The 26,632-nt window shown below is 36.6% G+C and overlaps 1 protein-coding gene across 1 annotated transcript; it reads right to left on the minus strand.

Annotated features, from left to right (window-relative positions):
* Positions 1-1,456: 1,456 nt before the first annotated feature.
* On the minus strand, positions 1,457-24,600 carry itga2.2 (integrin, alpha 2 (CD49B, alpha 2 subunit of VLA-2 receptor), tandem duplicate 2). The gene is made up of 30 exons (XM_044112441.1): positions 24,474-24,600; positions 22,348-22,474; positions 18,988-19,088; positions 18,729-18,820; positions 17,367-17,481; positions 16,146-16,273; positions 15,927-16,075; positions 15,104-15,254; positions 14,196-14,361; positions 13,969-14,045; positions 13,542-13,680; positions 12,475-12,620; positions 12,217-12,360; positions 11,918-12,121; positions 11,410-11,540; positions 11,170-11,333; positions 8,375-8,526; positions 8,163-8,273; positions 7,972-8,057; positions 6,872-7,010; positions 6,584-6,667; positions 6,417-6,493; positions 6,228-6,311; positions 6,028-6,130; positions 5,836-5,946; positions 5,607-5,714; positions 4,976-5,089; positions 4,793-4,882; positions 4,458-4,574; positions 1,457-3,371 (listed from the first exon to the last, which is right to left on the minus strand). The coding sequence occupies exons 1-30, from the start codon at positions 24,526-24,528 to the stop codon at positions 3,282-3,284; spliced, it is 3,555 nt and encodes a 1,184-aa protein (XP_043968376.1). The 5' UTR covers positions 24,529-24,600; the 3' UTR covers positions 1,457-3,281.
* Positions 24,601-26,632: the final 2,032 nt, after the last annotated feature.

Raw genomic sequence — 26,632 nt, forward strand, 5'->3', positions numbered from 1 at the left:
ATTCTGGGGGCTCCCAAGGTATTCCCAGATTTAAAAAAGGGAATACATGTTCTTTCCAAAAGGAGACATTGTGTTCAGAAGCTCAAACCATCTTAACTGACTCCTTTCTCCATCAAGTAGTAGTCAGTTCTACTCTGAAGCTCCTCTAGATGACACATTTTTGTAACCCTAGTTACTTCATGGAGAGAATTTATTTCAGCTGCTCAATTGTAGGATCTCATGTCTTCAGTCATGATCCATGCCTCATGACTGTAGGTGATGGACTAAAAAAATCAGAAGCTTTTCAGTTTAGCTCAGCTCTTTCCGAACCTTGACCTGCAAGAGTATCGCCAACATTACCGCAGATGTTGACTTGTACATACATCCTCTGCTTCATTCAGCTGTCACTTTGATACCCGGTCTCCGTTTGTAACAGAGAGTAACCACCATCACCTGAAATAAGACAAAATTGTGAAGTTACAGAAGCAGACACACTCCCATTTTTCTGTTAATTGTAAGTTATCTCCCTATTTACTGAACACAATCTTCATCTTACAAGCCTTAGAATAAGTAAGAAAAAGACATGGATAAAATTTAGGACAAAACAAATTCAGGACAGCAGTTAAAAAATATGCAGTGATATCATCTCTGATTTACATTCACATTGCAACAATTCAGCAGTAATCATCCCACTGTGGTGGGGGAGCCATTTGTTTGGCCCTGTAGCTGCCAGTCATCTAAAGAAAGTCCCAGAAGGATGAACTCACAAATGTGTTCAAAAACTTTTGCTGTATCTCATTTCACCAAGTATTTCCACATCGCTCCCTGTACACCTATACATAGAATCTAACAGCTGTTTCACAACACTGCGCCACATGAATAATTGTGAAACAGTGCAGCTTGGCCGTTTATCAAACCTCATATACCACCCTCTGACAAGGAGAGACTCGGAGCCCAAGATCTTGGAGAAATATGCAACTTATAAGAGACGAATGGCGTATTCTATTTGGTCAGGTCTACAGAAATGAATAGTAAATACTGCTGGTTGCTGGTGTTGACTCTATGAGAAGGAAAGCAGTTAGAAACACATTCCAGGACTGTCAAGGGAGAGAATAACCTTACAGTGGGAAAACATGGCAATCAAAATATGAGTAAAGTGGTTGTTTTAGACATAGATGTCAGTACAGTGTTCCTAGAAGACAAAGGAATGCTGAAGATATTCCAGTCAGAAACAGCAGGGGAGACACTTAAGAAAAACGATGATATTTTACATAAAAACAGCAACAAATCAGAAGGATCAGACGTTTAAAACTATGGGAGAACCTATCATTAGCTTTTTGCTGCCACCTTGTGTCAAAGATGTGCCAATACATGTTTTCAAATTAATATAACAAAATATCAAATATGTCAAATAAGCCATGTTCGTAAGATTAGAACATTATCAAAAAATATATTTATTTTAATGCATTACATTAGTTAATTACACACAGACTGATGTTTAAAACCTTTTCTGTTTGCAGTTTATGAAAAAAGGACAGACCAAAGAAAAAAAAGTTTTCTATTACAAAAATTTGGACTTAATGACAAGCATGTTGAATATATCTTTTTTTTAAATTTAATTTAAATCTGCCAACAAACCTCATCAGAACAAACATTCTAATTTATATCATGGAATTCTGTATTCAGTGTTCTATAACTGTTTCAGGTTGCAGATTTCCATCAAAAATGTTACATTTTTATTTCTACTCAACTAAATTTCTTTAGAAACAGTTAATGCCCAAACATTATAAAACATAATGCACATAAATACATATTGGCACATAGACCTCTAATAAAAACAATGACATGATGCACCATCTCAGATAAATTAAAGCACAAGCTTTGAGATCTGAAATACAAAAAATATGCGTGTAGGAGAATTTAACATGAGATTAAGTTGATATAGACAAATGTACTGTAACATTTGGATGTGTTAAATTTGAATAACAACATTGTTGGTAATGAAAGAACTCAATATCAGCATTCTATTTATTTACATATTATTTTACTATCTAAATAATTTTTAAATTTAATAATTTAACTGAAACCTATGGTGGGCTTTCACCAACAAATGACTAATAAATGATGCCTCTAATGATAAAAATCAAGTACCACAAATATAATCAATAGCAGTGTATCAAGTTCCAACTCCACATAATAAAAAAAACTCTGTAAAACATACTTTTAGTTCTCACAATACATACAGAAAAAATAACTAAATTAAACACAGCAATAACATACAATATGTTCCATTTTTAAGTTCCTAAAATAAATCCATGTTTTATTGCAGCAGCTGAGTCTCACGCTAAAATGGTTTGAAAAACTAACTGTTCATTTGAGATCAAATTGAATCTATGGTAGGGAATATTTTTTTGCCTTTATTATTTCTGAATGACTACCTGATTCTCTGGGATACAAATATGATGTGGCACAGCTTTATTCTCTTACTTTTCCAAACAGAAAATATGAGAGGATATGCCATACAAGTTGATCCTCGGAACTCAGAAAATAGCAGAAAGTAAATGGCTATTTACCTAAACTTAACCACATTATCAGGGCATTGATTAAGCAGATGAAAACAACAGGAAGTGTGATAAACTAACAACCAAACTGTCAGGAGGATGGATCTCCAATCTGAGGAAATGGCAGCAATTTTGTTCAGCTGATGATTCAACTGCAATTAGATGAATTTATTTGAAGGCCTTTTTCATCATCTATAACTAGGAATTCCAATGAATAAAGAGGGTGTTGTAAATTACCACTTACAGGATTTTATTCTATTTTCTATCTTGTTTTTAGACCGTTAATATTAGTACTTTTAATATAAAAGTAGCCCTGAGAGTCAGATGCAAAATTTAATCCCCAAGTCAGTTTGTGGCACAAACTGTTTAAAGCAAAATAGGTAAACAAAACAAACAATTCCCTCCCCAAAAATCATCCAGGATCCAGTTACAGTGTAAAATTACAGATGACAATTCTGCATCTAATTGTAAAGTCCATCCATAACCTAAAAAAATATTATTTATGATGAAAAACAAACAGTGCACATTTGTCACAAATCTCTACAATTCACAAAGCAAAGCACATTAATCCCCTGTAAAAGAGCTAAAGAACTTAATCTCATTCATCCACAAACTTACAAGCAACTGTTTCCTTAAAGTGCCCAGTTTCCAGTGAATATGTTCTGATCAGTTTGCGCTACAGATGTGCCAATACCAACACTAGAACTTTACAGACAGAGAGATGGCTGAAGGGGTTCCTCTTCACAAAACTTCATTATCTTGTGCATGGGTCTGTAAGTCCTCATCATCCTCCTTCTGAAGCTGCTGGTACTTTCTTTTGAAAAATCCAAACTAGAGAGTAAAAACATGGAGGTTATTTTGTGCTATGTTAATCCAAGAAAAATGCAGTTCATATGTTGAACATTTCCAAATGTTGGCAACAATACATCTTTAATAGTATTTATTAAAGATGTGTCTAGTCATTTTTAAATTGCATCAATAGCTGTTTTCTAACTGTTTTATTTGTTTTCCCTTACTTATTACATTTTCTATTGAAATTAACAATTATTACTAACATATCTCAGAACGTGTTCATTATTAATTCCAAGGGCCACCATCATTCTTGTGTTACTCCAGAGTTTTTCTGACTACCTGGAACTTAGTGTTAGGTTCCCTCTCACACACATCTACCTTCCTGCCTGCATAAAATCTTTTCTTTATGAACATCTTCACTCCTGCCCTGTAAGGAAGAGTTCTGCCCTGCTGAACTCTTCCTCAATCTGTCCCTGGTCATGTCTCTCTCATCATCCTCCTCCAACCATAATAAAGCCCCTGAATCGCTTGTCCGCAACTGAATGTCCTCCAACGATCAAAGTTAGTGTAGTAATTAACATATCGATTAGTTTGACACATTTTTCTGAATGGGCTTATGAGCTTTTTAGCTTTTGTCATAGTTTTTCTGACCCACCCCGTCTTGTATCCGCTCATTTTCTCAGACTTCGGCGGGCTGAAATGCCATTATTTATAAACCTAGAGGGGAGGGGCGGGCCAAGGAGGACTGAGGGATTTCATTGGATTAGCCCAATGTCCGTCAATATAAAATCAACAAATGGGGCTGTCGCGGTCGATAAAAATTTGATTTAATATACTTTTTTGTTAAGTTACGACAGCGTAGGACCGCCAGATATGGACATTATGTACATCAGTCTGTATCCTAGACAGTCAGTCCTCGCCTGGACAGAAGTTCAAACTGAATGCAGCTTTTTTTTTTCTGTTCAAATTGTCAACCCGCCACAGTGGCGGCTGCTTTGCTCCAATTTACACGCCACTTCATACCACATTAGGCCAGTGTCAGGTGCTAATTTCCACCCCTGCTTGAGACTGCTTTAACAGATTCGCGAAGGTCCTTTATATAAAGAAAATGGTAAAACTCTTTACCTTATACAGCAGACCAACAACCAGAGCCAGCAGCACCAGGCCACCTATGGCGCTACCAACTATCACACCAACTGGAACATCAGCTTTCTCTCCAGGTTTGCTGACAGGCAAAACCACCTGGACATAAAGAGGTTTTGGCAAGGTCATTGTAAGATCTGTCTCAAAAGAGTGCTGACAAATGAACTTTTAACTTATGTTTTCTTTGATGTACAGTTGCCACAAATAGAAAATGCCTAAATAAACCCATCCTGCATGAGTAAAATTTCAAATTACGTAGATTCACACGAGATGTTTTGTTGTGTTTTACAAACAGAAACATCTTAATGTGAACTTACATCCAGATGCTTGTGTTGGACAATGAGAAGATCCGGTTTGGAGGTCTTCAAATCCAGACTGGAAATCAGATTTATGCTCTGATATGAAGCCTAGCACAGAAAAATTGTGGATTTAAGATATTAGTATGATTTCAATTATCAGTAACATAAAAATATTTGAAGACATATAAGGTAGAAATTTACCGTAATAAATGTGCCATTCCAGATTCTTGTTTTCACCTTTACCAAATAGTCATTCTTTATTTCAGTGTCTTTAAGGATGCATTCTATCTTCTCACATTTTGCACTTGTACAGTCCTATCAGGTTAAAAACAAACAACAATTAAAGGATTACAGCAACAACAAAAAGGAGAAAATAGCTGATCAATTTGGCATAATTGGCACAGGAACTTCATCAACATGAAAAGCATACTGGCAGAAAACGCCCCCCAAAATAATACAATTAGACATATTTGTTTTGTAATTTCAGTCCTAGTGATTAAATAATAAGACTGGACTAATCTACTCCATTGTTTTTGTATTATTATTTTGTTCTAAAAATCATATAATTTGAAATAGATCATGAATGGTACAAAATGTGTGTCCTGGAAACAGTTTTTACAGTGGAGTAATATGTAGTTTCAATAAGCTGACAGATCTCATACAGTCACATTTAAAGCTGCAAGCACTGTGTTTGCTACCATGTGCTAAATAAGGTAAACATAAAAGAGATAGATTTAGGATTTGATACTTTAATGAAAACATACAACTGGAAATACCATAACCACACCATAAAAACAAGATAAACATTAAACAAAAGGAGTCACCTACTTACCAGTGTCTTTGTACCTTTGAGATTCTCCTCTCTGAATGAAACTGTCTGGGTTTGTTCACCAAAATCTGGAGGATTCTGTAGGCTGGTGGAACAGCTGATAGATCCTCCCTGTATATGGAGAACAAGACCATCAATAATGCATTTATCACACCCCACTTACTGTAAATTATATTGGCAAAAAGATATGCATGTGGTGGTATTTTCATTATTGCAGAATAGGAACACTCACAGCTTGTGGCTCCACGCTGGTTAAATGCAGGAGTGGATTTTCACCTTTTGTTTTCACTGGCAGACTTATTGTGAGAAAAAGGAGGCTGGGAGGGAATATGCCTGTTGAGACCTTTGAACACATTTTGCTTTAGTCTTTAAAAATAATAAAATGAGACAATAATACTGCATAAGGTGGATTTGCTAAATGCACCTTCACAGTAAAGGTATACTCCGGTCCTATGTCATCCAGAGTTTTCACCGTGGTTACCACTTGATTGGTTGAGTCTGCCACATAAAAGTTGATATTTGACTGCCTGTGAAATGACAGGAAAAGTATTTAACATATTTCACGATGCTATTCTTTAATTTTATATTACTGATAAACTGAGAAAAAAAAAAATACAGACTCACGTGGACAACACAACTCCTGTGTCAAATTGCACAGGAATGGATATTTGCACAGTATTGTCGGCAGGATTTTCCTCTATTCCATCACTGCAAATCATATGATAACAATCACACCTCTCATTATTATCATCTCATGAATGTTCATTTAAAGAAAGTCAAAGTGGAGTTAAAAGGATTTCCACGTCTTTGTACCTTCTGGCCTCAAATTTCACAACGGCTTGGTTTTCCTGAGACTCAAAACTGTAATCAAAGGTGATCTCAAAGTTAACCTATAATGAAATAACAGGGTGTGAATCATAGCTGTTTGAGAAATTAATATTGAAACCAAATCCAGTGCAGAAAACAGTATTTATACTTACCTCTTGGTCTTTCTTTAATACTGCATATCCGACCTGACAGGTGACTGTATTTTTTAGTGTTGGTGTGCATTTGACTTCATCTGTCTGCAAATACAAAGTACACACCAGACAATAATATTTATAGCTTTGTGTTCTATTACCATTGACTTTGAAGACTTGTAAACTCAGTAGAATTTCAGTGAATGCAAAGCAGATTTTGTTTGACTTGCTCATAACAATTCAAACGTGACATAAAATAGCCAATCATTTGTGAATAAACTCAAATACACAGAAACATAAAATACTCACAGCAGTGACAGAGGAGTAGAAGAGGTTGTTGGAGAACGTGGCAGAGACCTGTGTGTTGTATGAATTCTCATTTTTATTCTTCACAACAACTTTGAATTTCAGTTCCCGGTTGTTGGCGCTGAACAGAACGGGACTTGAGCTGTAAAAGAAGCGCACAGAAAACTTTATTGAATCTGAATGCAAAAAAAATGGAAAAGCACAGTTTTTTTCTTTTATTTTGTGACAATAATTGAATATAACAGAGGGATTTATGGGAACTGAGCATACTCCACACATTCAGAACAAACGCAGAAGCCAAAAAAAGCTCTTAAAAGCTGTGGTAAGCTCTCTCTGAAACTGTTGCTTTTATTTGAAATAATTCAATTAAAATGGCTTAGTCAAAATTGGCACTAAATACTAGGTGCTCACCCTCCAAATACTTAACAGACTTTAGGTCTGTAGACTCAGAAAGCTTGATTTTCCATCTGCTGACCTATTTCTGCTTTGACCAGACAGTTTGAAACATTATCCAGCTGAAACACTTCAGTTTACCTGCAGTGTGTTTTATGTGGTTTATGCTACAGAAACATCTTTTAAGCCCTTTTTCACATCTTTACCAGGGCTGCCAGTAAGCATGGAGGCAGCTGTTTGTCTGTACTGCTCCAAGGCTTCTTGTCATATAATAACTGGTTTACAATTGTTGTTCTGGTAAAAAAAATTACAGGGATTTAAGGCTGTTATTAAAAGAGATGCTTCAATTTGTACCAACGGAATATGTCAACACAATGTTTGAAACCATGACTCATCATTATACTCAGCACTTTGACTGACTGCATCTGCTGCAGGACAATCATGATGTAGCAGGGAACAATTATACATTAATCTTGACAAAAAAAAATCTTTTAATTATTACTTAGACCCTCATTGGGTCTTATTTTGATGCTAATCAGTTGGAGATATAAGTCAACAACCAAAGCACTTTGTTAGTAGAATCTAAATAGGTCTGAGAGATGGAGGATCTCTGCACACCTCTAGCCAATGAGAGCAGTAAAACTGTAACTGGGGGCTGTTAAATCAAGTGTGCTGTACTATATAGGACTGCAGTAAGCTGTCATTCTTACCTGGACCCCTGCCTGTCCACCTTCACATTCAGCTCCAGATCATTAACACACAATTCATCTGACCCACAGTCTTTAGTAAAAGGGATCTGAAACAGTGAAGGACCAATAAATTCAGCTGGATGCAGTGCTACAGTTTTAATTAGCAAACTAATTTATTATCACTTAAACATGTTTTAAATCTTCTTACTTACAAAGTATTCGAAGACATTTGGAGAAAAACTGTCAAGGACAGGGTTGACGTCTGGATTTTCTTGCTCAACTTCTACTTTCACACTGAGGGAATTTACTAAGTCTGGTGTTTCCTGTTTGATGTATTAAAAAAAGAGCAACACAAGTCTACATCTCCAGAAATAGACCAAGAGAGCGAAATTGTTCACAAAAAGATTTGACGGTGAAAACTTACCTGAACATAAACCCTGCGATCTACACATTGGGATGTGGAGGATATTTTTATCTTCTCCTTCAGGTATCGTTCATTGTTTACTTCAAACAGTCCTCTTGAAGTTACCCGTGAACCCTTCAGGTCAGCGTCCAGAGTCAACGTGTAGGATACATCTGAAATTAAAGAAACAAAATCAACAAAAAAGTGGAAAACAATATTTGAGATTTAAATATTGAATCCCTCCAATATGCAAACATTTTGGGACAGATGTTTCCGAGAATCACTTAGACTATAAAGAGCTACTTTTGAAAAAAAAAAAATTAAGGCTGGAATAAATTGTTCCTTTATTATTTACACACTTTTCTTTGACCCATACATACACCAATTCATCCATCAAATCAAATACATTTTTGATTTTATTTCAAACAAAAATAAAAATGCTTTGAAACTATGGTAAGTTTGGAAAACCCAGACAATCTCTTTAAAAAGTTCCTACTCTTTCTGAAATTCCACCTTCAGCACATCCTCACAACAATGCTTCTTCATCATGCCATTTTCAACTATTCTTAGGAGCAATGGACTGGTATGACAAGCTAAGCACACACCTAGTTTACCAGGTGTTTGCTAATTGCTGCTGCTGCTAGTTTTGAGGAAGTGAGCAGGGATTGGGTGTTCTTTGAGGCCAAAAAATAAAAAGAATGCTTTTTTTGTCTATACATGAAACAACATGTGACTTTGATTTTAAGCATGTCTTTCTTAGTTAGAAATTCTTGAAGTTTTATTCCCAGTGCTATAATGTTTGGGACTAGGAGCTGGCAGGGAAAACTGTCAACAACTTTAAGGTGTTTTTATAGCATTTTGGAAGCACTTTGCTCTTACAATTTTAGAAATGCCTGAATTAAGTTCTTTATACCAACAGGCAACACATTTTCCCCTCCTTTATTGCTTGTTTAATCTTAGCATTTCTGTCCTAACTACATTAGTTTTCAAAATCTGGCTCCTGTATGTGGGATCTATTTCTTTTCAGCTTACTTCTAATCTATTGAGGCATACTTTGGGTACCCATATAGTTTTAGTAACACATTTTCATAAAACAAAAAAGCTCATAAATAAAACTGACTGTGCAAAAAAGTAGTTTAGGTCTGGTGAAGGTACAGCAATTTTCTTTCTCTTTATGTGTTTTGCACAGTCCCTATGCTCCTTCAAATCTATTCTTTAAAGCAGGGGTTTTCAAAGTATGAAAGGGTGAGCCCCCCTTCAAGGAGCTTAAGGCCTGCTGCCCCCCCCCCGTGGAGGGGGGGGCGGAGGGGGGTGGAGTTCTAAAAACTCCACCTTCAGCCCTGCTCTGGCCAAAACCAGTGATGTCATAGTTACTTTGAAAAAGTAACTTTAATCGGACTACTGATTACTCCTTGAAAAAGTAACTTAGTTATATTACTGACTACTTGACTTGGAAAGTAACTAAGTTACTTTCCAAGTCAAGTAGTAACTAACTGCAGGAAAGTAACTAACTGCAGGATTAAGTAACTTTTTAGTTACTTTCAGCAGCTGCTAACAACAACGCTCTGCCTCCTGTGAAAATCACATTGAGCTTTGCCAATACTTAATTGTAAGTTATTTTATAATGGTAACATCAACAATGTGTCTCCACTGATAAGGTTGAACTGAAGAGGAGATTGTACAAAAAATAAAAAACATGAGTAATTTGTGTGGTCCACTGTTGTCTGGAAAACTCTAAGAAGAATTTTAAAGCCCCCCTCCCCCCAGCCTCCAGATTCTGCGTTACGCCCCTGAGTTTGATGTCGCAGCGCACAGAGTTCCTACTGCAGCTCCACAGCTCCGATGGCTGCGACACTTACCGTAATATTAATAATTATAACGGTGCTAACTTGCCATTATAACTATTGCCAACTACGGACACGTTTATTCGTGGCTGTTTTCACGTTTATTGCGCTGTTTAAATTAGTCTCGATGTTTGTAGTTTTCTGGAGCGCAACGCGAAGCTCGACGTCATTCAGAGGTAATACATTAACTTGACATTAACAAAGACACAGCGGGACGGATCATCCTGGAAATGATGAACAGGGAGAGACGGAGTAAAACTACCTTAATGACGGACAAATTCTGGGATTTATTATGAGTCTCTGCTTATTCCCAACCCCAAATGAGCAACTTCACGTTCAAAAACGAGCCCAAAACGGCGCAACCCGCCACTCATTAAATCTGCAAGCGACTTTAAAAAAATGAAGCCCAAAGCCGCTTATAATAATCGGACTTGTCGACAGAAGCTCAAAATAGTTCCAGTTTTTCCACCAACAAAACGCGCATCTCCCTCCATTGTTTACATTTCTGTCGCATAGAGACGTCGGTCACTCGACAAGACCAGTAGAGGAAATACGATTAAATAACAAAAGAAGATAGTAACGCAAAAATGATTTTGATAAGTAACTGTAGTCTGACTACTGGATTTGAAATAGCAACGCGTTAGATTACTGGTTACTGAAAAAAGTGGTCCGACGTCAGTAACGTTACTGACATCACTGGCCAAAACATCCTCTAAGGGGGGAAACATTTCCACTGATCCCCGCTCCACACGCGCACCCCACAGTACCAACTTTTTCCTAAATCCACAGAGTTGATCGTGTGCGTAAAAGACGTTTCTCTCACATCAGTAGACAGCAAGCAGATAGCTTTTCCGGTTTATTTTTTTCCCTCGCACCGCGCCTCCCCTAAAGTGCTCTGGCGCCCCCCCGGGGAGGCGCGCCTCACACTTTGAAAACCGCCGCTTTAAAGTTACTTTGAGGAATCTAGCTTACCTAGGGGTCCTACAGGATTTGTGGGTCTGAATGAAGCACTAAAACAGATGTTCATATTGAAGCAAGAGAGCTTGCGTCCACTAATGTCACAGTCTTTGTTTAAAATGTTGATTTTATCAGGTTTGAAGGAGCCTTTAGTTGTAACAACTGCCACTCCTCTGGACCTGAAATCAAAAGTAATATCAGTTGCATGTTCCCACATTCACAGTGTTCCCACACAAATTTTTTTCTGGAACTCACCACAGCTGGACAACGGACCCATAAGCACCAATGGAGATGTCAGGAATGGTATCACCATTCAGGTCTTCATTGCTGTCTAAGGATCTTCCAAAATATCGAAGTTGAGGATTCAGCTTGGAGCCTGGGATTCTCTGTGAAGTCCAACAATAGTCATATCTCTGGTCAAAATAGGCTTGAAATTATTTCCAAATAGACTCACAATGACACTGAGCTACTATGTGGTACTGAAAGTCAAAGACTTCTTGGAAATAGCCAGGTGCACTTCATCATGCCACATTAATTTTTGACAGTTAATTTTTTCAGTCTTAAAAATCTAAATGAATCCACACTGACATAATTCTGGCCTAAAATGTTGCGTCTCAATCCAATGGGAGGAACAGTGGCTAGAGAGATTCAGAATAATCTGACTAATGAGGATCGAGACCGACGCCGTTGTTTCTTACTCATTCTGCTGTATGTGTTTAAGAAAACTTTTGTATTTCTTAAATACAAAAGTTGTGTGTTGTACCTGTGAGAAGTCTTTTTTTAGACCCTTGTTGTAGCCATTGTAGATGTAAATCACACCCTTCTCCTTGTCCTCCATGGGGGCTCCAACCACAACATCACTGAATCCGTTGAGGTCGAGGTCAGGAATGACAGAGATAGCCATTCCAAAACGAGCATTTTCATTTCCAGAAGGACCGTTGAGGAATCCCTGCTCATTCAGTATTCCCTTCAGAAGAAGAGACAAAGTGTGATGCACAGAGAATAAGACTCTGGAGTTAAAAATGCTAAAAATTAAAGATGATTTTTTTAAATCATTGTTACCTTGGTGACAGAGAATAAGTAGACTCTGCCTTGTTCTTTCTTCACCTCATTCATGTACATGGGAGCTCCAACCAGAAGCAAATCTGTAACTTTATCATTGTCTACATCCAGTGAGCACAGGACGCTCCCAAAGTATGACCCAATCTGTAACAAGATCCAGCTGCTTATTCATCACATTGTAAATCTGATCTGGTTGCAGAAAAAAGTGCACATTTTCCACAGAATTTACAAGGTGAATACATCATCTAATCTTCACACCTGTTTCCCTCTTTCTGTATCCACGACAGCAGGTTGTTTCTGGGCGTTCACAGTGTAAATGATGACTTGTCCGGAATGGTTGGCGCGAGGAGCTCCAGCTACAAAGTATTCTGTAGACCCATCAGTCAGTGTGGTGAGAGCATAACCTGCCCAGGAGAACAAGAAAAAGATATACTTATCCAAGTGACTGATTGTGTGTTAGTTTTTTAAAATTTTCCTTTCCTTTGGGTGTTAGTTTTTTTCCTGTTTTACTTTGTGTTGCACATGCACAAGTCATGTTTTCAGCATGAGGGCAACTCACATGTAAAACATACCAATCTGCCAGCAACCCAAACGTAAACAACAATGGAGGGAGGAAAGTGATGCTTGTTTTACTATACAATCAATATTTTGAATTTGTGCCAGCTATAAATGTTAAAGGTTGCTGTGCACTCTATGCAGGTGACAAAGTTTTGTTTAGCTTTAAAAACAATAAGTTAAATTTAAAGAAACAACGTCAGTCGCAGTGTGGCACAGAAAGAGAAAGTACCACCAGGTAGTGAAAAGACAGCAACGACTAATGCAGGTTGTCCTCCACCACCCAGACATCAAACCTGGACTTCTGTGCAAAAACACTAAATGTTTTTAAAAAAACAAAACAAAACAAGTATTTGTTTCATGTTCAGAAAGACTGTGTTCATTTTAGTTTTTACATAAAAGATATTTCCTGCAGAAGGTAGTTTTTAAATTAAACTTAAAATGTCTGACAAACATTGTTGATGCTACTTTTACAAAAGCACTTTCTATGAAGTGAGTATTTAGCAAGACTGGTTGCTATGTTTAGATTGAGGCAGCAAGTTCATAATACTCCAGAGAATATCTGATGAAATCTCACATTCAAATCAAACTTATTTCCTAATCTTGAACAACAGTTATGTGGGTACTAGAAACATTTAGCTTTATTGGCCATTCAGTCATCCAACACAACATCTGTTAAATATGAAGACTGAACTGGAGTAACACCATGATATGGGACAGCAAATATTCACAATTTGGAGGATGTGGTAATAAAAACCTCAAAAGCATACCCAGCAGTGAGCTGTGATTTCTCTCTTGAAGCGTTCCCTCAAAGGCAGAGAAAGGGAAAATAGTTGCTACAGATCCTTTCTGATGGACAACAGTCCCACTCCAGGCATATGCTCCCACTGCTCCCAGCATCATCATATCCTAAAAGCACAAGGCAACCAGGAAAATGTCATAAACATCAACACATTGTGGTTCAGTAATTTACCAACACAGAGTTTCCAAATAAAATGTGACTAATTCAACTAGAATGAAATAAAAGTAACACTGAAAGAAAATGGTTTTTAAAGCTGTGGAGGTTCTCTAACAAAGATACTGAGACTCTGTGGCCACATTAATTCTCCTTTTAACAAGTAGAAAGGACCAAATGGAGATAGATCCACCAATAATTACTTAATCTATATTTCTTCTACAATTGTATTATTTCTGTACCTGCTGCTTGGAGTAGTATGCACTGAATCCGACCTGGGACATCTCCATCTGGAAGCCATCTCCCCCTTTTCCAGTACCTTAGGCAAACAGAGCACAATAGAGAAGTTAAAAACAGGATGGCTGATCAACAGTAGCAGTGAAATGTAAACTTTCCACTTCTCATCTCTGTGATTGTCCCCTACAGAAGATGTACATCGACAGAAAAACAAAATGGAAATAATATGTACTCTCTATGCTGAAGATGCGTTTTCCTAAAGTCGCAGCGATGGTGGAAAGGACTGCTTCTTCTGACACATTGAAGAAGTATTTCTCTGTGGGTTGACTGGCAATGGATTTGATTTCCTGGATGAGATTTTTTGTATCTATGTTGTTTCTGATGTAGTAACCCAACACCTGGGGAGCAAAAAGGAAATACCAAACTTATACATATTGATATAAAATTGATCAGAGAGAAACAACAATAATCATTGCAAAAGTCCAAGGTTCACCTTTCAATAGGGAGATTATTTTTTTGAAAACAAAAAAACATATAAATTCTGGTATTTTTACAAACTGAACAAGTGTAGTCAAATTTTCTTTGGCGTGACATTATTCTGCTAATAAAAATTTTTTAAAGGCTTTTTACACAAATTTACCAAGGAGTAGGCCTGTCGCAGCAAGCAATAAATCAATTAATCACATGATGAGTGAAGAAAACTAAAATTTCTATTTGCATAATTTATTGTTTTTCTATTTCTACTAAAAATTGGATGACAAAGTCTTCAATCGGGGGGTTTGGTCTAAATAAGCCTCTTTTTTGAAAAACTATTTTGTTTACAGAGACTAAGTAATCAATTTTATTTGTTGTTTTATTTATTTATTTTGAATATTTGAAATGTTTTCCAGCTGCAGTGTGAAATGTTCATTAGAATACAAGGTTTATTCAATTTATTGCAATAATTTCTGAAAAAACTTTGTTGTTGTTAATAAAAATAAAAATTTGTTATTGTGACACGCCTACCAGGGAGGTCAATAATGTTGAAGCCACTGCACCCATTCCAAGCTTCCTATTTGTCTTGTTTCAAAGCATCATCTGATGTTTGTCGGAGATTTTAACCTACTCAGTATTTAGAGTACATAATAATTAATCACATACCGCAATACCAAATCGAATGATGCCTTGCTTGTCACACTCAGCGATGACGCTGTCTCTGTTGTAGCTATCGTGTGACTCCCCATCAGTAACAACCACCATGACTTTAGCAGCTTCAGGTCGGCCACCGTTGCTTGCAGAAAAAGCTTCCTTACTGAGGTAAGGTTACAAACAAAAGACGTTTTTACAGTAACATAATTCAATTCAACCATTTGTATAGTTCCAATTCACTATGTGATGCCAAGACACTTTACAATAAAAAAACAACATAATGAAAATAACCGTAACTCTTTATGTGACGGGTGTGCATAAGACTGACATGACTGTGTCATAAACATGACACAACACCTGTAACATGAAGGAGTCTTTATGAATGTTTATGACTGTTATCATGAGGTGTTATGAGGTAAATAATAACACTTTTAATGCAAAACTGCTTTAAAAGTTGCATTAAAAGTCCATTAAAATCACCAACTTTATTTATTTGGTAAATAATGACACTTTTAATGCAAAGTTGGTACTTTCAGAGGACTTTTAATGCAACTTTTAAAGCAACTTTGCATTAAAACTGTCATAATTTTCCAAATGACACTTTATGACAACAGTCATAGACATTCATACACCTACATGTTCATGACAGATGTTATGTTATGTTTAAGACAGAGTCATGTCAGTCTTGTGCTCACCCTGTCAAATAAAGTTTTACCAAAAATAAACTTTAAGAAAAGAAGAAAGGAAGTAATGACCAAGCCACTAAGTTAAGAATAAAAAAAATCAGACTCTGCATGTATTTTAAAAGAAAAAATGTGTTTACTGTCAAACCAACCTGGCAAATGAGATTGCGTCGAAGGTATTGGTAGAAGTACCATACATCTGTGTGATTTTGGATGCTGCATTAAGCATCTGGCCCTTGTCTGTGTATCGATTCAGTTTGAATTCAACCTTTTGGCCGTCACTATACTGAATGACGCTCATCTATTGTGAGATAAAAACATTTTAAAAAGAGCCTTCAAGCATTGTTGTAACTCAATTGCTCAAAAGTCACCTGTGTACTTTGAGGTCCAATATCTAAAGAAGGTATCAATTTGCGCAGGAACTCCGTCATTGGTGGCCATGGATAAATGCTGTTTGAGCCGTCCAAAACAATCACAATGTCCATCAATCCTGTACATGCTGTAGATTAGAGGGAAGGCTAGTTAGTGCATCATTAAAAAAAGAAACAACACTAAAAAAAAATTGTCTTTAACTTTTACTGAGCCACTGGTTTAGTTTTTTTTCAATTGACAAAAGCAATATTTGTTTGATGGTATTTTGCCTATTAAAATTACCTATTAAGTTTCCTTGAACATGTTAAGATAGATCTATGAACTATACAACACATGTTCATTCTATTTTTTACACATAATCATAGGTAATGACATTTTAGCCTGGTCAGTTCTGTCTATTTTAAGCTCCTTTCAGGATTAGCTGTTTTCGAGCCTCATGTCACTTTAAATCTAAATAAACGACAGCTGGCCATGCCCCCCAACCCAACGTTTACACTGATACGTGAAAATGGCTGCAAACAAATGTGCAACTATAGAACCTTACATCTTTGAAAAGCACAACTTCCTGCACAACCAAAAACATTGCAGTAAATGGTTTCTGTCTAGTAATTCAACAACACAACAGTTGTCTTCGCCAGCAGCCATTGTACAGAGCATAGTGGTAAAATCAGCTATCAAAATGTGCTAAAGTTCTGCTTAGGTTGCTAGGTAAAGAGAGTTGGACTTAGCTAGGGTCGCTAGGTAACAACGCAGTGCCCGTGGAATGCTGCTTAACAATCAGGAGGTTTTTTACAGCAAATTTCCAGACACCAAAAACATTGACTTTTTACCCAAAAAGTAAATGGAAGATTTTTTAAGTGCTTGGCTGCTTTTAGAAGCGGTTGAAACCAAAAGTACAAAAAAATGAGACTTTATCTGCCCTACATCACCAAAAAAGGAACAATGATAGAGATTATCAATGATGGGGACTTCAATGACTTTTGCTCTGAAAAGGAACTAGCCTCTTTTCAGAGCTACGCTAACTTAAGCAAGTTCAGGACTGAAGCATGAGAAAAGAATATTGTCAAAGCTTAAAATTCATGCAAAGTCTTTTCTTTAAATGTTTCCTCTAATGCGTCCATATAATAAACTGCTGGGTTCAGTAACTGATGTGACTGAGAGTTAGGAGAAACAAGAGACAGATTTGTAATAAAGTGAATACAGGGAAAAATACTGCTTACTCTGAATGGCAGGAGAAAAGGCAGGTTGAGGCTGAAAGAGGGGGTTGAGTTTCGAGCAAATTCCTGGATAAAAGTTCTGATCACCACATTGCTGTCCCCAAAGAGGACCACACATCTGCAGCAGGGATGACAGAAGAAGAAACAAGAGATCTGATCAATGCATTTACTTGGTTTTCACATCAGCCAAAAGGTTCCAGAAGGAAGCACTGAGTAAAGTTATGTAATTAAATAAAAGTTTATTTACATAGCACATTTTTACAGTTGTATTGCTTCACAGAAACACAGAAAAACACAAAAACAAAACACTATACAATCACAAAAGCCTACCATAAAGTCAATTAAAGCAACAGCTTGGAAATATTTAGTCCTGAAAGGATCTGGTGAACCACTAAAAGAATTTGAATTTATGAACTAAGACAATGGGAAGAGGTGTTTATTTGAATCAAATTATAGGAACGCTTATTGTTATAACTACTGTCATTCGATGTTGGCTTGTAATGTTTGTACACTATATTGTACCAGCACCAAGCTGTGACTGGTGGGCAGAAATACTGCAGTATGAACATTGATCCTGTCAGTTAAGTTAGATACCACATCCTGCACCCTCCACATCCTGCACCCTGGTTGTGGGTGTGCATTATTTATATATCAAGATATACATCTGTTTCTTTTTTCTGTTTATGTTGGTTTGGTAGTGTCATTTAAAAGAAAGTTCATTCCCCATAAATTTCTTTTTATTTTGAATATGTACAACAACAAACTTTTTTCTTAAATGACAGTTTTGAGTTGAATTTCTACAAACAAAACAACAAAATGCGCCATTCATTTGTATTCAGCTCCCCTGAGTCAATATGTTGTTTGACCTTTGTTCACTGCAACTATTTGTGGTATATGCAAAATAGCTCAAGCTTAGGCAGCTTAGACAGAGAATATGTAAACACATCAGTTTTCAAGTGTTTTCACAGATTCTGAAAATGTCTTTGAAAAGTCCATCCTAATACATGAATTTGTTTTGATTTAGAGTACTATATTTTCACTCTGGACTTTTGTTTAGGATCATTGTTCTGTTGAAGTTGCATTCTCAAATATTTTGCAGCCTATTTCTTCCAGGCTGCAAAAGAGGGTTAGCCTGTATTTAATTGTCTCAATTTTCCCATAGACACTGATCATATGAATAGAATAGAATAGAATAGAATAGAATAGAATAGAATAGAATAGAATAGAATAGAATAGAATAGAATAGAAACTGCCCCTTCTGGCATATTCATAGTTGTGACATGCTTTTCCCAATTTTTAAAAGGATGAGCTGAACATTACACTTGAGATGCACAATACATGTGCAACAACAACAGAAAAACTTACCAAAAAATCCTGGCCTGTATGGTTGGGAGCAAGAGTCAAACCCAGAGCCATGTTGGTGTTGACACTTATCACGTCGGGAATTGTAACAGAATCTGTGAGGTGGGAAATAAATTAGAAGTATGTTGCATGAATTGCTTTGTTAACATGATTCTTACATTTCTTAAGAAGGAAAATTCAAAGAGAAAGCTTTGTAGATTTCGTTAGGCATTTTTTGAGTAAAGTGTAGAAGGTGGAAGTTAAACAAAACTCTGAAGTTTACCTTGAAGGTTGAGCTTTTCACATCTGTTACTGGATCCCAGGACTGGACACTTGTAAACATCTCCCTTCCTGTTGTCACTCCATGGAGCACCAACTAGGAGCCTGAAGAAAACAGGATTATTAATCACTAAACCTCCAATAATAATGAACTCTTATGAATTAATTCTTACTTGATAATGGGAAGGTGTTTTAATAAAAACAAAATAAAAATACAAGCTAACAAGGCAAGCAAAAAATTGTGTAAATTTGCTATCAGAAGGGGTCCAACCAACATGCAATTTTAAGATAAAAGCACATGCTAAGTATGGTTAAACCAAAATTTATATATCAGTTTAATTTTGAAACTACATGCAAGCCAGATGCTCATCTTAAAAAGTGCCACTACACATTTTTCATGTGCCACAGTCCTTTAAAACCACGTCACTTGTTGATTTAGAAACTGAATTCTGAGAAAGATTCCTCCAGGATAGTTGGATGCGCTCAAAGTTTTAGGGAGTGCCTCGATCCTGTCAGGACCTGGAGCTCTCAATTAGGAAATATTTTTCCCTAGTTTTTCAATCACTTTTGCACTTGGAGCACTGCAACACAAATCAGAGAGAGGTACAAACTGCATGGATCTGCAAGAGGTCATGGCAGTGCTTGGATGCTTCCGTGCAATCAACAAAATGCATCCAGAGCAGAACAAAATAAGAATGAAGAAACATTTGGCAGAGAGTTTGAACATCTTAGTAAGTTCTCTTTACTGCATATGAGCAGTAAAGTAAATTTACTGAGAGTAAATTTCTCATATTTTTCCTTTTAATTCTCTGAGATAAAGAAATAAGTTGGTGCAAGTTTGAATGCAAAACAGAGACTTGAACTTTAAGTTGCAAATATAAACTTCTTTCTTATAACAATGAAACTTCACCACGTCTGAAACCAAATAAATATCAAAAACTGTAAAAAGTGACTCTTTAAAGACTTGATGACAGGAAACATTACGTATACTGGTGTGTCATAGGGAGACTTACAGTCAGAAACTATGATCAGAGGCACTAGTTTTCCCTGAGTTACACAATAAGGAACTCCTCCAGACATTAAATTACTCTATGAGCATGACTGACTGTACAGACTGGGAGTGTCACTCTGGCCTAGAAGAAGTTTTATTACTGTTTAACTAAATGTTACCCAAATGTGGTATATTACAACATGAATCACAAGAAGAGAGCAATTCATGTTCATATATATAATTCTCCCATGGCTTTTGTGTGCCGTGGGAGAATTAACAACATTCAGTGACAATAACAGGAAAATAATCAAGGAACTGAAAACATACGTACAATACCCAGATGACTCAAGGTACCACATTCATCTGTTAAATATATGATATGCCAGTGTAAATACCATGGAAATGTCCAGTCATTCTACTGTTTATGAGAGAAGGTCGTCTTGTTCATGTGTTTTTGTGTGGAAAGTGCCAATCAACCACAAAGCAAAAGAACAAGACCTTGTGAAAATAGGGTTGCACACAAGGCTGAAGAAATTCATTTTCATCATACCACCCACTCTATGGTCTAATGATGGAAGAATTCAGTCATGATCTGTGAATGTTTATCTGGTGATCTTCACAAAAGACATGCCATCATGAGGAATGTAGTAATATTGTAAAATCTCAAAGTAAAGTGCTTAAAATTGGTATTTGAAATGGACAGTGATATTCAAAGTGGCAAAATAGAAATCCCATGAAAATCTTTGTTGACTGAGTTGAAAAGGTGTGTGTGATCAAGTCAGTCTACAACATGACATGACTCAGTTTCATTAGTTCTATTCAAACCATTTCTATTATTTTGTTATACTGTGGTAGTTCAGAGTAAGAATGATTAAGGTGGGGAAAAAACATCTTTTAGCTCACTGGTGGAGAATTGCATTCATCACAGTCATAAATGCATTCTGAACCCATCCAATCACTGAACAGATGCTTAGAACAGATAAATGTGTGGATGTGCCAAAACTTTCTCCAGGTGCATAAAAACAAAACTGAAGTTATTATTTTTGGACCTAAAGAGGAACAATCTAGAGTCAGTGCACAGCTTCAGTTATTACAACTAAAACCTAGCGATCAGGCCCAAAACCTGAGAGTAGTGATGGACTCTGGCCTGAACATTCAGAGCCACATAAAGACAGTTACAAAGTCGGCCTTCTATCACCTGAAGAACATTTCCAGGATTAAAGGACTAATGTCTCAGCCAGATCTAGAGAAACTCATCCATGCGTTTATCTTCAGTCGTATTGTTTATTGTAACGGCATCTTCACAGGTCTGTCCAACAAATCAATCAAACAGCTACAGCTGATCCAGAATGCTGCTGCTCGCGTTCTCACTAAAACCAGGAAGATAGAGCACATAACACCAGTTTTAAAGTCCCTCTACTGGCTACCTGTAGCTCAAAGAATAGACTTTAAAATACTGTTGTTAGTTTATAAATCACTGAATGGTTTAGCACCACAATACATTAAAGATCTGCTGCTGTTGTATCAACCTTCCAGACCTCTGAGGTCTTCTGGTTCTGGTCTGCTCTGCATCCCCAGAACCAGAACCAAACGAGGAGAAGCAGCATTTAGCATCTATGCACCACAAATCTGGAACAAACTTCCAGAAAACTGTAAAACGGCTGAAACACTGACTTCCTTTAAATCTCAACTAAAAACCCACTTGTTTAGGGTTGTATTTGAAACGTAATCAATTGCAAATTTATTGACAGAATCTGACTTGATGTTGTGTTTTTGTTGTTGATTCTATGTTGCATTGTGTTTTTGTGTTTGATTTGATGTAAAGCACTTTGAAATGCGTTGCTGATGAAATGTGCTATACAAATAAAATTTGATTGATTGATTGATTAAGGAATGTACTTATTTGAATACATTTCATAATTTTTTTCATAAATATTTTTCAAAAGCGAGGCAATAATTGTGTAGGGTGTGGTAAAATAAATAAAAACCTGTAAGATCAAGTGAAAAAATGACTAATGAGGTCAAACTTTGGTATCACAAAAAAAATAAAAGTGGCTGAAGTGAATAAAACTGATGATGATCAAGATGTCAAGACTTGTTTGCAATTCTGAAAGGCAACCAAAAACCATGTGTGCATCATTCTGCAGGCAGCAACAGGCTCTCATTTCCAAACTGAGAAAAACTATCCCTGACATGAAGCTGGGGAGGTGAAGATGTTTAAGTTAATCAATACTAATCATTGTCATCATATTTTTCCACTGTTTTACTTTTTTGATCACATTAATGAAGTTCTACGAGAAAGCTCTTAAAACCTTTTGGACATTATAACTTAAAAAACAGTTTACAGTTTATTAGTAAATAGTAAATTCCTACCATTTGTTCTGATAGTTTATTGGTGCTTGTTGGACAGTGTAGCCAAATTCATCAGAAGCTGGGCCGAGGAAAATCTTAGCTCCTGCGGTGGCAACATTGAAGGACTGCGATTGGCTAATCTTGTCAGCTGGTAGAAGAAACAAAGAAGGTTCCATTAAGACTTCTGAAACTTTTACAGTTCTTACAATGCCTTGCAAAATTATCTATAGCCTTTACATTTTTTTTGCACATTTTGTCACACTACAATCTCAAACCTTAGTGCATTTTATTACACAGGTAGGGAATTTGTATAACAAATGGGAAGCATTTGCCCTTAACATCTTTAAAATCTGCAAATAAGACGTAGTGCAGATATTCACAGCTCAAGAAGTAAAATCTATCAAAATGACATCTATTGGTTTTGTCCTTCACAAATCTACCCTATCTGGAAAAATAGCAAGAATAAGGTTGTTGTTAAAGAAAAGCTAGACATTTAATTTAAAATTTGCTACACCATGCAGGGAAAACAGCAATCACGTAGAATAAGGAGCTCTGGTTAGGCAAGGCCAAAGTTTACATTTTTTTGGGTTGTGTACATGGTGGAAAATGAACAATGCATATCAACTCAGCATCATGCAGCACAAAGTTGATGTGCAGCATGATGCAGGGTTTTTCTTCAAAGCTGGGGCGAAGCTGGATGAAGCTAAATCCTAAGAAAAGCAATTAAAACCTGCAAAAGACTTGTGATTGAGATGTTCACCTCGCAGCAGGGTGTGTACCAAAATACACAGGCAGCTCCAGTAGCAGGTTTGGGTCAAAGCTCTTATATGTGTTAGAGTGACCCTGTCCAGCCATCTGACTGAGAATGGCTACATGCAAAGATGAGAGAAATATCCTAAAAAGATTTGTGCAAAAGTAAAAGGTGATCTGGACCAGCCAAATGCAATAAATAAATTTATATAGCAAAAAAATTTTTTTTTTGTTTTTGTAATTTGTATTGGCCTATCAAAAAATGCAAAGAAATACACAGATAATACACAGATAACAGGTTTTTAATAATAATAATAATTATATATATATATATATATATATATATATATATATATATATATATATATAGAGTCATATATATATATATATATAGTCATATATATATATATATAGACATATATATATATATATAGTCATATATATATATATATATATATATATATATATATATATATAGACATAATCATGCCAACCCATGATTATAATTATAGAAGTATATATTGTTAGATTGCTTCCTGAATTTTGCTCTCATAAGAGAGTTGCCATGTAAAACCACCACTTCCTCCATCAGTCAGGAGTGAGTTATTCTTTCACAAATAACCAACACCTGCAAAGCCTGACCCAAGGGAGCAAGAAAAAACACAGACAAAGCAGCAACACATGGAGATTATTCATTTAATGAAGTGCTTCTCAGAATAATGATCAAAAAAGTCTCCAAACACCCTCAGGTGGAAGCAGGTTGAGTTCTCCTGTTTTATCAGTGTCACAAGCCTAAACAGGCATTGCTGCGCTTCCCTCTGCAATCACCAGGACCAGGAATGTGGATATTGAACTCGGGAAAAACTTCAAAAGCAGCAGCCCTGTCCTGCCACGCCTGTTTTTACCTGCAGCGCACACCAGCCACATTCATTACGCAGACTCCAGTACTTATTGATGTGCCTTTTTATTTTATTTGAGTATTAGAAACAATGTGCTTATAGCGGAGGACAATATCTGGCGGCATGTCGCATGAAGCAGTAGTAATTGCGAAAAACAGAAATAGTGGAACTTTTCGCCACGCGGATCACAAGTTGACCAACACATATTAGAAGCCAAAATAAGACATTCATGATCAGTTTATGAAATTTACAATGACGTTCATCCGATGCGAACAAAGTCTATTGGAGATTTTTTTAAAAAAAAACCAACAACAACAACAAAAACTGCCATCAATTTCATAATAATTAAAACTCAATTCCTTAGAAAACGATAAAAATACAAAAATAAAAACTAACTTACTTCTTGGAATCCCATGCAAATTATGGGACCTCGACAATGCGATGCTTAAAAAGTAAAAAGTTTAATGTCGAAGAAAAAAAAACATGATTTATACTTACAGATAACTATTATAGCAAAGAAGATTTTCCTCCAGACGTGATCCATTCTGATCATTGTTTCATGTGTGTATGGTGATCAAACAATGCCTCCGAGCGGGTCAAAGGCTCGGCTCCACAGCCGTGACGAGCCGGATATGTTTCCCTTATAAGGACTCGAGCATTTTTTCTGACCTGCAGACATAAACTTCGCAATAGTTAGTTCTGAGCAGAAGGTTACTCATCCAATATTAAAGAACAGAGTGGGAAGTTACAGGTGAATTAAACAATAATGTTTAACAATGTTTTATTCATTATTTAAGCGTGTGTTGTAAATTAGATATTAAGACAAATTGATCTCAACACTTCTTGTATCTTACAGCCTTTTACCAGTCTCTGTAAAAGGCTGTAAATGATCTGTGGGAACTTGATTGATGCTCTGCTTCCTGTGTTGTTTTTTTGTTTGTTTTTGTTTTGTTTTTTGTTTGTTTATTTGTTTGTTTGTTTTTTTATCTGCCTCACTCCTAATTTTGAAGTATGCTTAAAGGGGTTTCTTGTACAGAATCAGTTACGTGTCACAGTTCTCAGTCAGATAAAGATCTGGGTTTTGATTATCACCAGAGCTTTCCATGTATTACTGTGTTAGCCAATTCTTTGTGATTATACTGGTATTTTTGGGGGGTCATGGTCATGTTGCAGATATCAGTTCTGGTTCAGCTTCAGGTGTAGATAGCAGTAGCTCTATAATAGGACGTGAAACAGGCATTTAAGTAACATGCAATGACGTAGAGTGACATGCTGTGAGAAAGACCAACAGTTATTTCCCTCTCGCTGGCAAAACAACTGATGTAAGACCTTTCATTAAACTAAAGCCGGGGCGGTGAAATTTAACTCTCAATTAGTGGTGCCAGTTCAAAATAATAATTTGGAAAGAACTCTAACTGGACTTGTTGCTCAACAGACACAGTCAGCACAGCATGTTGCATAACATACCAGTGGCTTGTGTGTTAGCAACTTGGATATATGTGATTAGATTTATAGATGACTCTTTGGCAACAGTTTTAACATCATTTGTAATAAATTCTTTGCAGACTTCACACATAATTACCAGTAAAGCAACACTGGAGAATTCAACACAGATCCTGAAAGCCGTTTCAGTGTTTTTCTGTGGGCTTCTTAGGAAGTCTCAAAAATAGCCTCCATGACATCACTGTGGTTTCATACATTACACAGAAAGAGTTCATTGTAATCTACACTCGAGGAATTTGATGGCAACATGGGTCAAATGAAGAACTGTGGTGGGAAGTGTTTAGAAAAATCCAGACACAGATGCTACAAGGTTGTGTAATATCCAGAGGTGACTTGTCTTTCAAGGACTCTGAATCCTTTTGAAAGGTGCTGCATTTTATGAGGTAACAGTAATAAACCAGGAGAATTTAAGCTAGTCTTGAAACAATGAGTTTGCGCCTTTTTACTTTGACATCGCAGGGAAACTGAGTCCTTGCATTTCATCACTCAAATAGCAAATGAACTCATAGCACGACATCTAGACGTCTGTCTTATTGCTACTTTAATTGTCTGTCAAATTTAATAACATTTGTTCCACTCTCCCAGACTCTGACTGCCGCCAATTGACTTCTAGTCTAACAGTCTTGGAGCTTTTTACTTGGCATTGTCTTTGAGGTCAGTGAATTTGACTGCTGAATAACTAAGAAGATTACAACATAATTTTCCAACCTCGCCCTTTCAAGCAGGCCACATCAAGTCACAGATTGCAGATATTTCAGTGGATTTATAAGCTTCTAGAGCAGGGGTGTCAAACTCCAGTCCTCAAGGGCCGGTGTCCTGCAACGTTTAGATGTGCCGCTGCTGTACCACCTGAATAGAATAATTAGGTCATTAGCAAGGCTGTGGATAACTGATCTACACAAGGAGGAGGTAATTAAGCCGTTTCATTCCAGTGTTTTGTACCTCGGGCACATCTAAAAACCAATTCTTTGTGATTATACTGGTATCCTCAAGGAAAGTGGCCCTTGAGGACTGGAGTTTGACACCGGTGTTCTAGAGGCTTTTCACACCACACATTTTAAAGCTATTCTTCGGACATGTAAGAGGATTTGAGAACATTCTCTAATTTATTTGCCCACCGGCTGCTTTGCCGAATTAATAACAGACTAATTTTA

Source organism: Gambusia affinis, linkage group LG03, assembly GCF_019740435.1.
Source record: "Gambusia affinis linkage group LG03, SWU_Gaff_1.0, whole genome shotgun sequence".
Lineage (NCBI taxonomy): Eukaryota > Metazoa > Chordata > Actinopteri > Cyprinodontiformes > Poeciliidae > Gambusia > Gambusia affinis.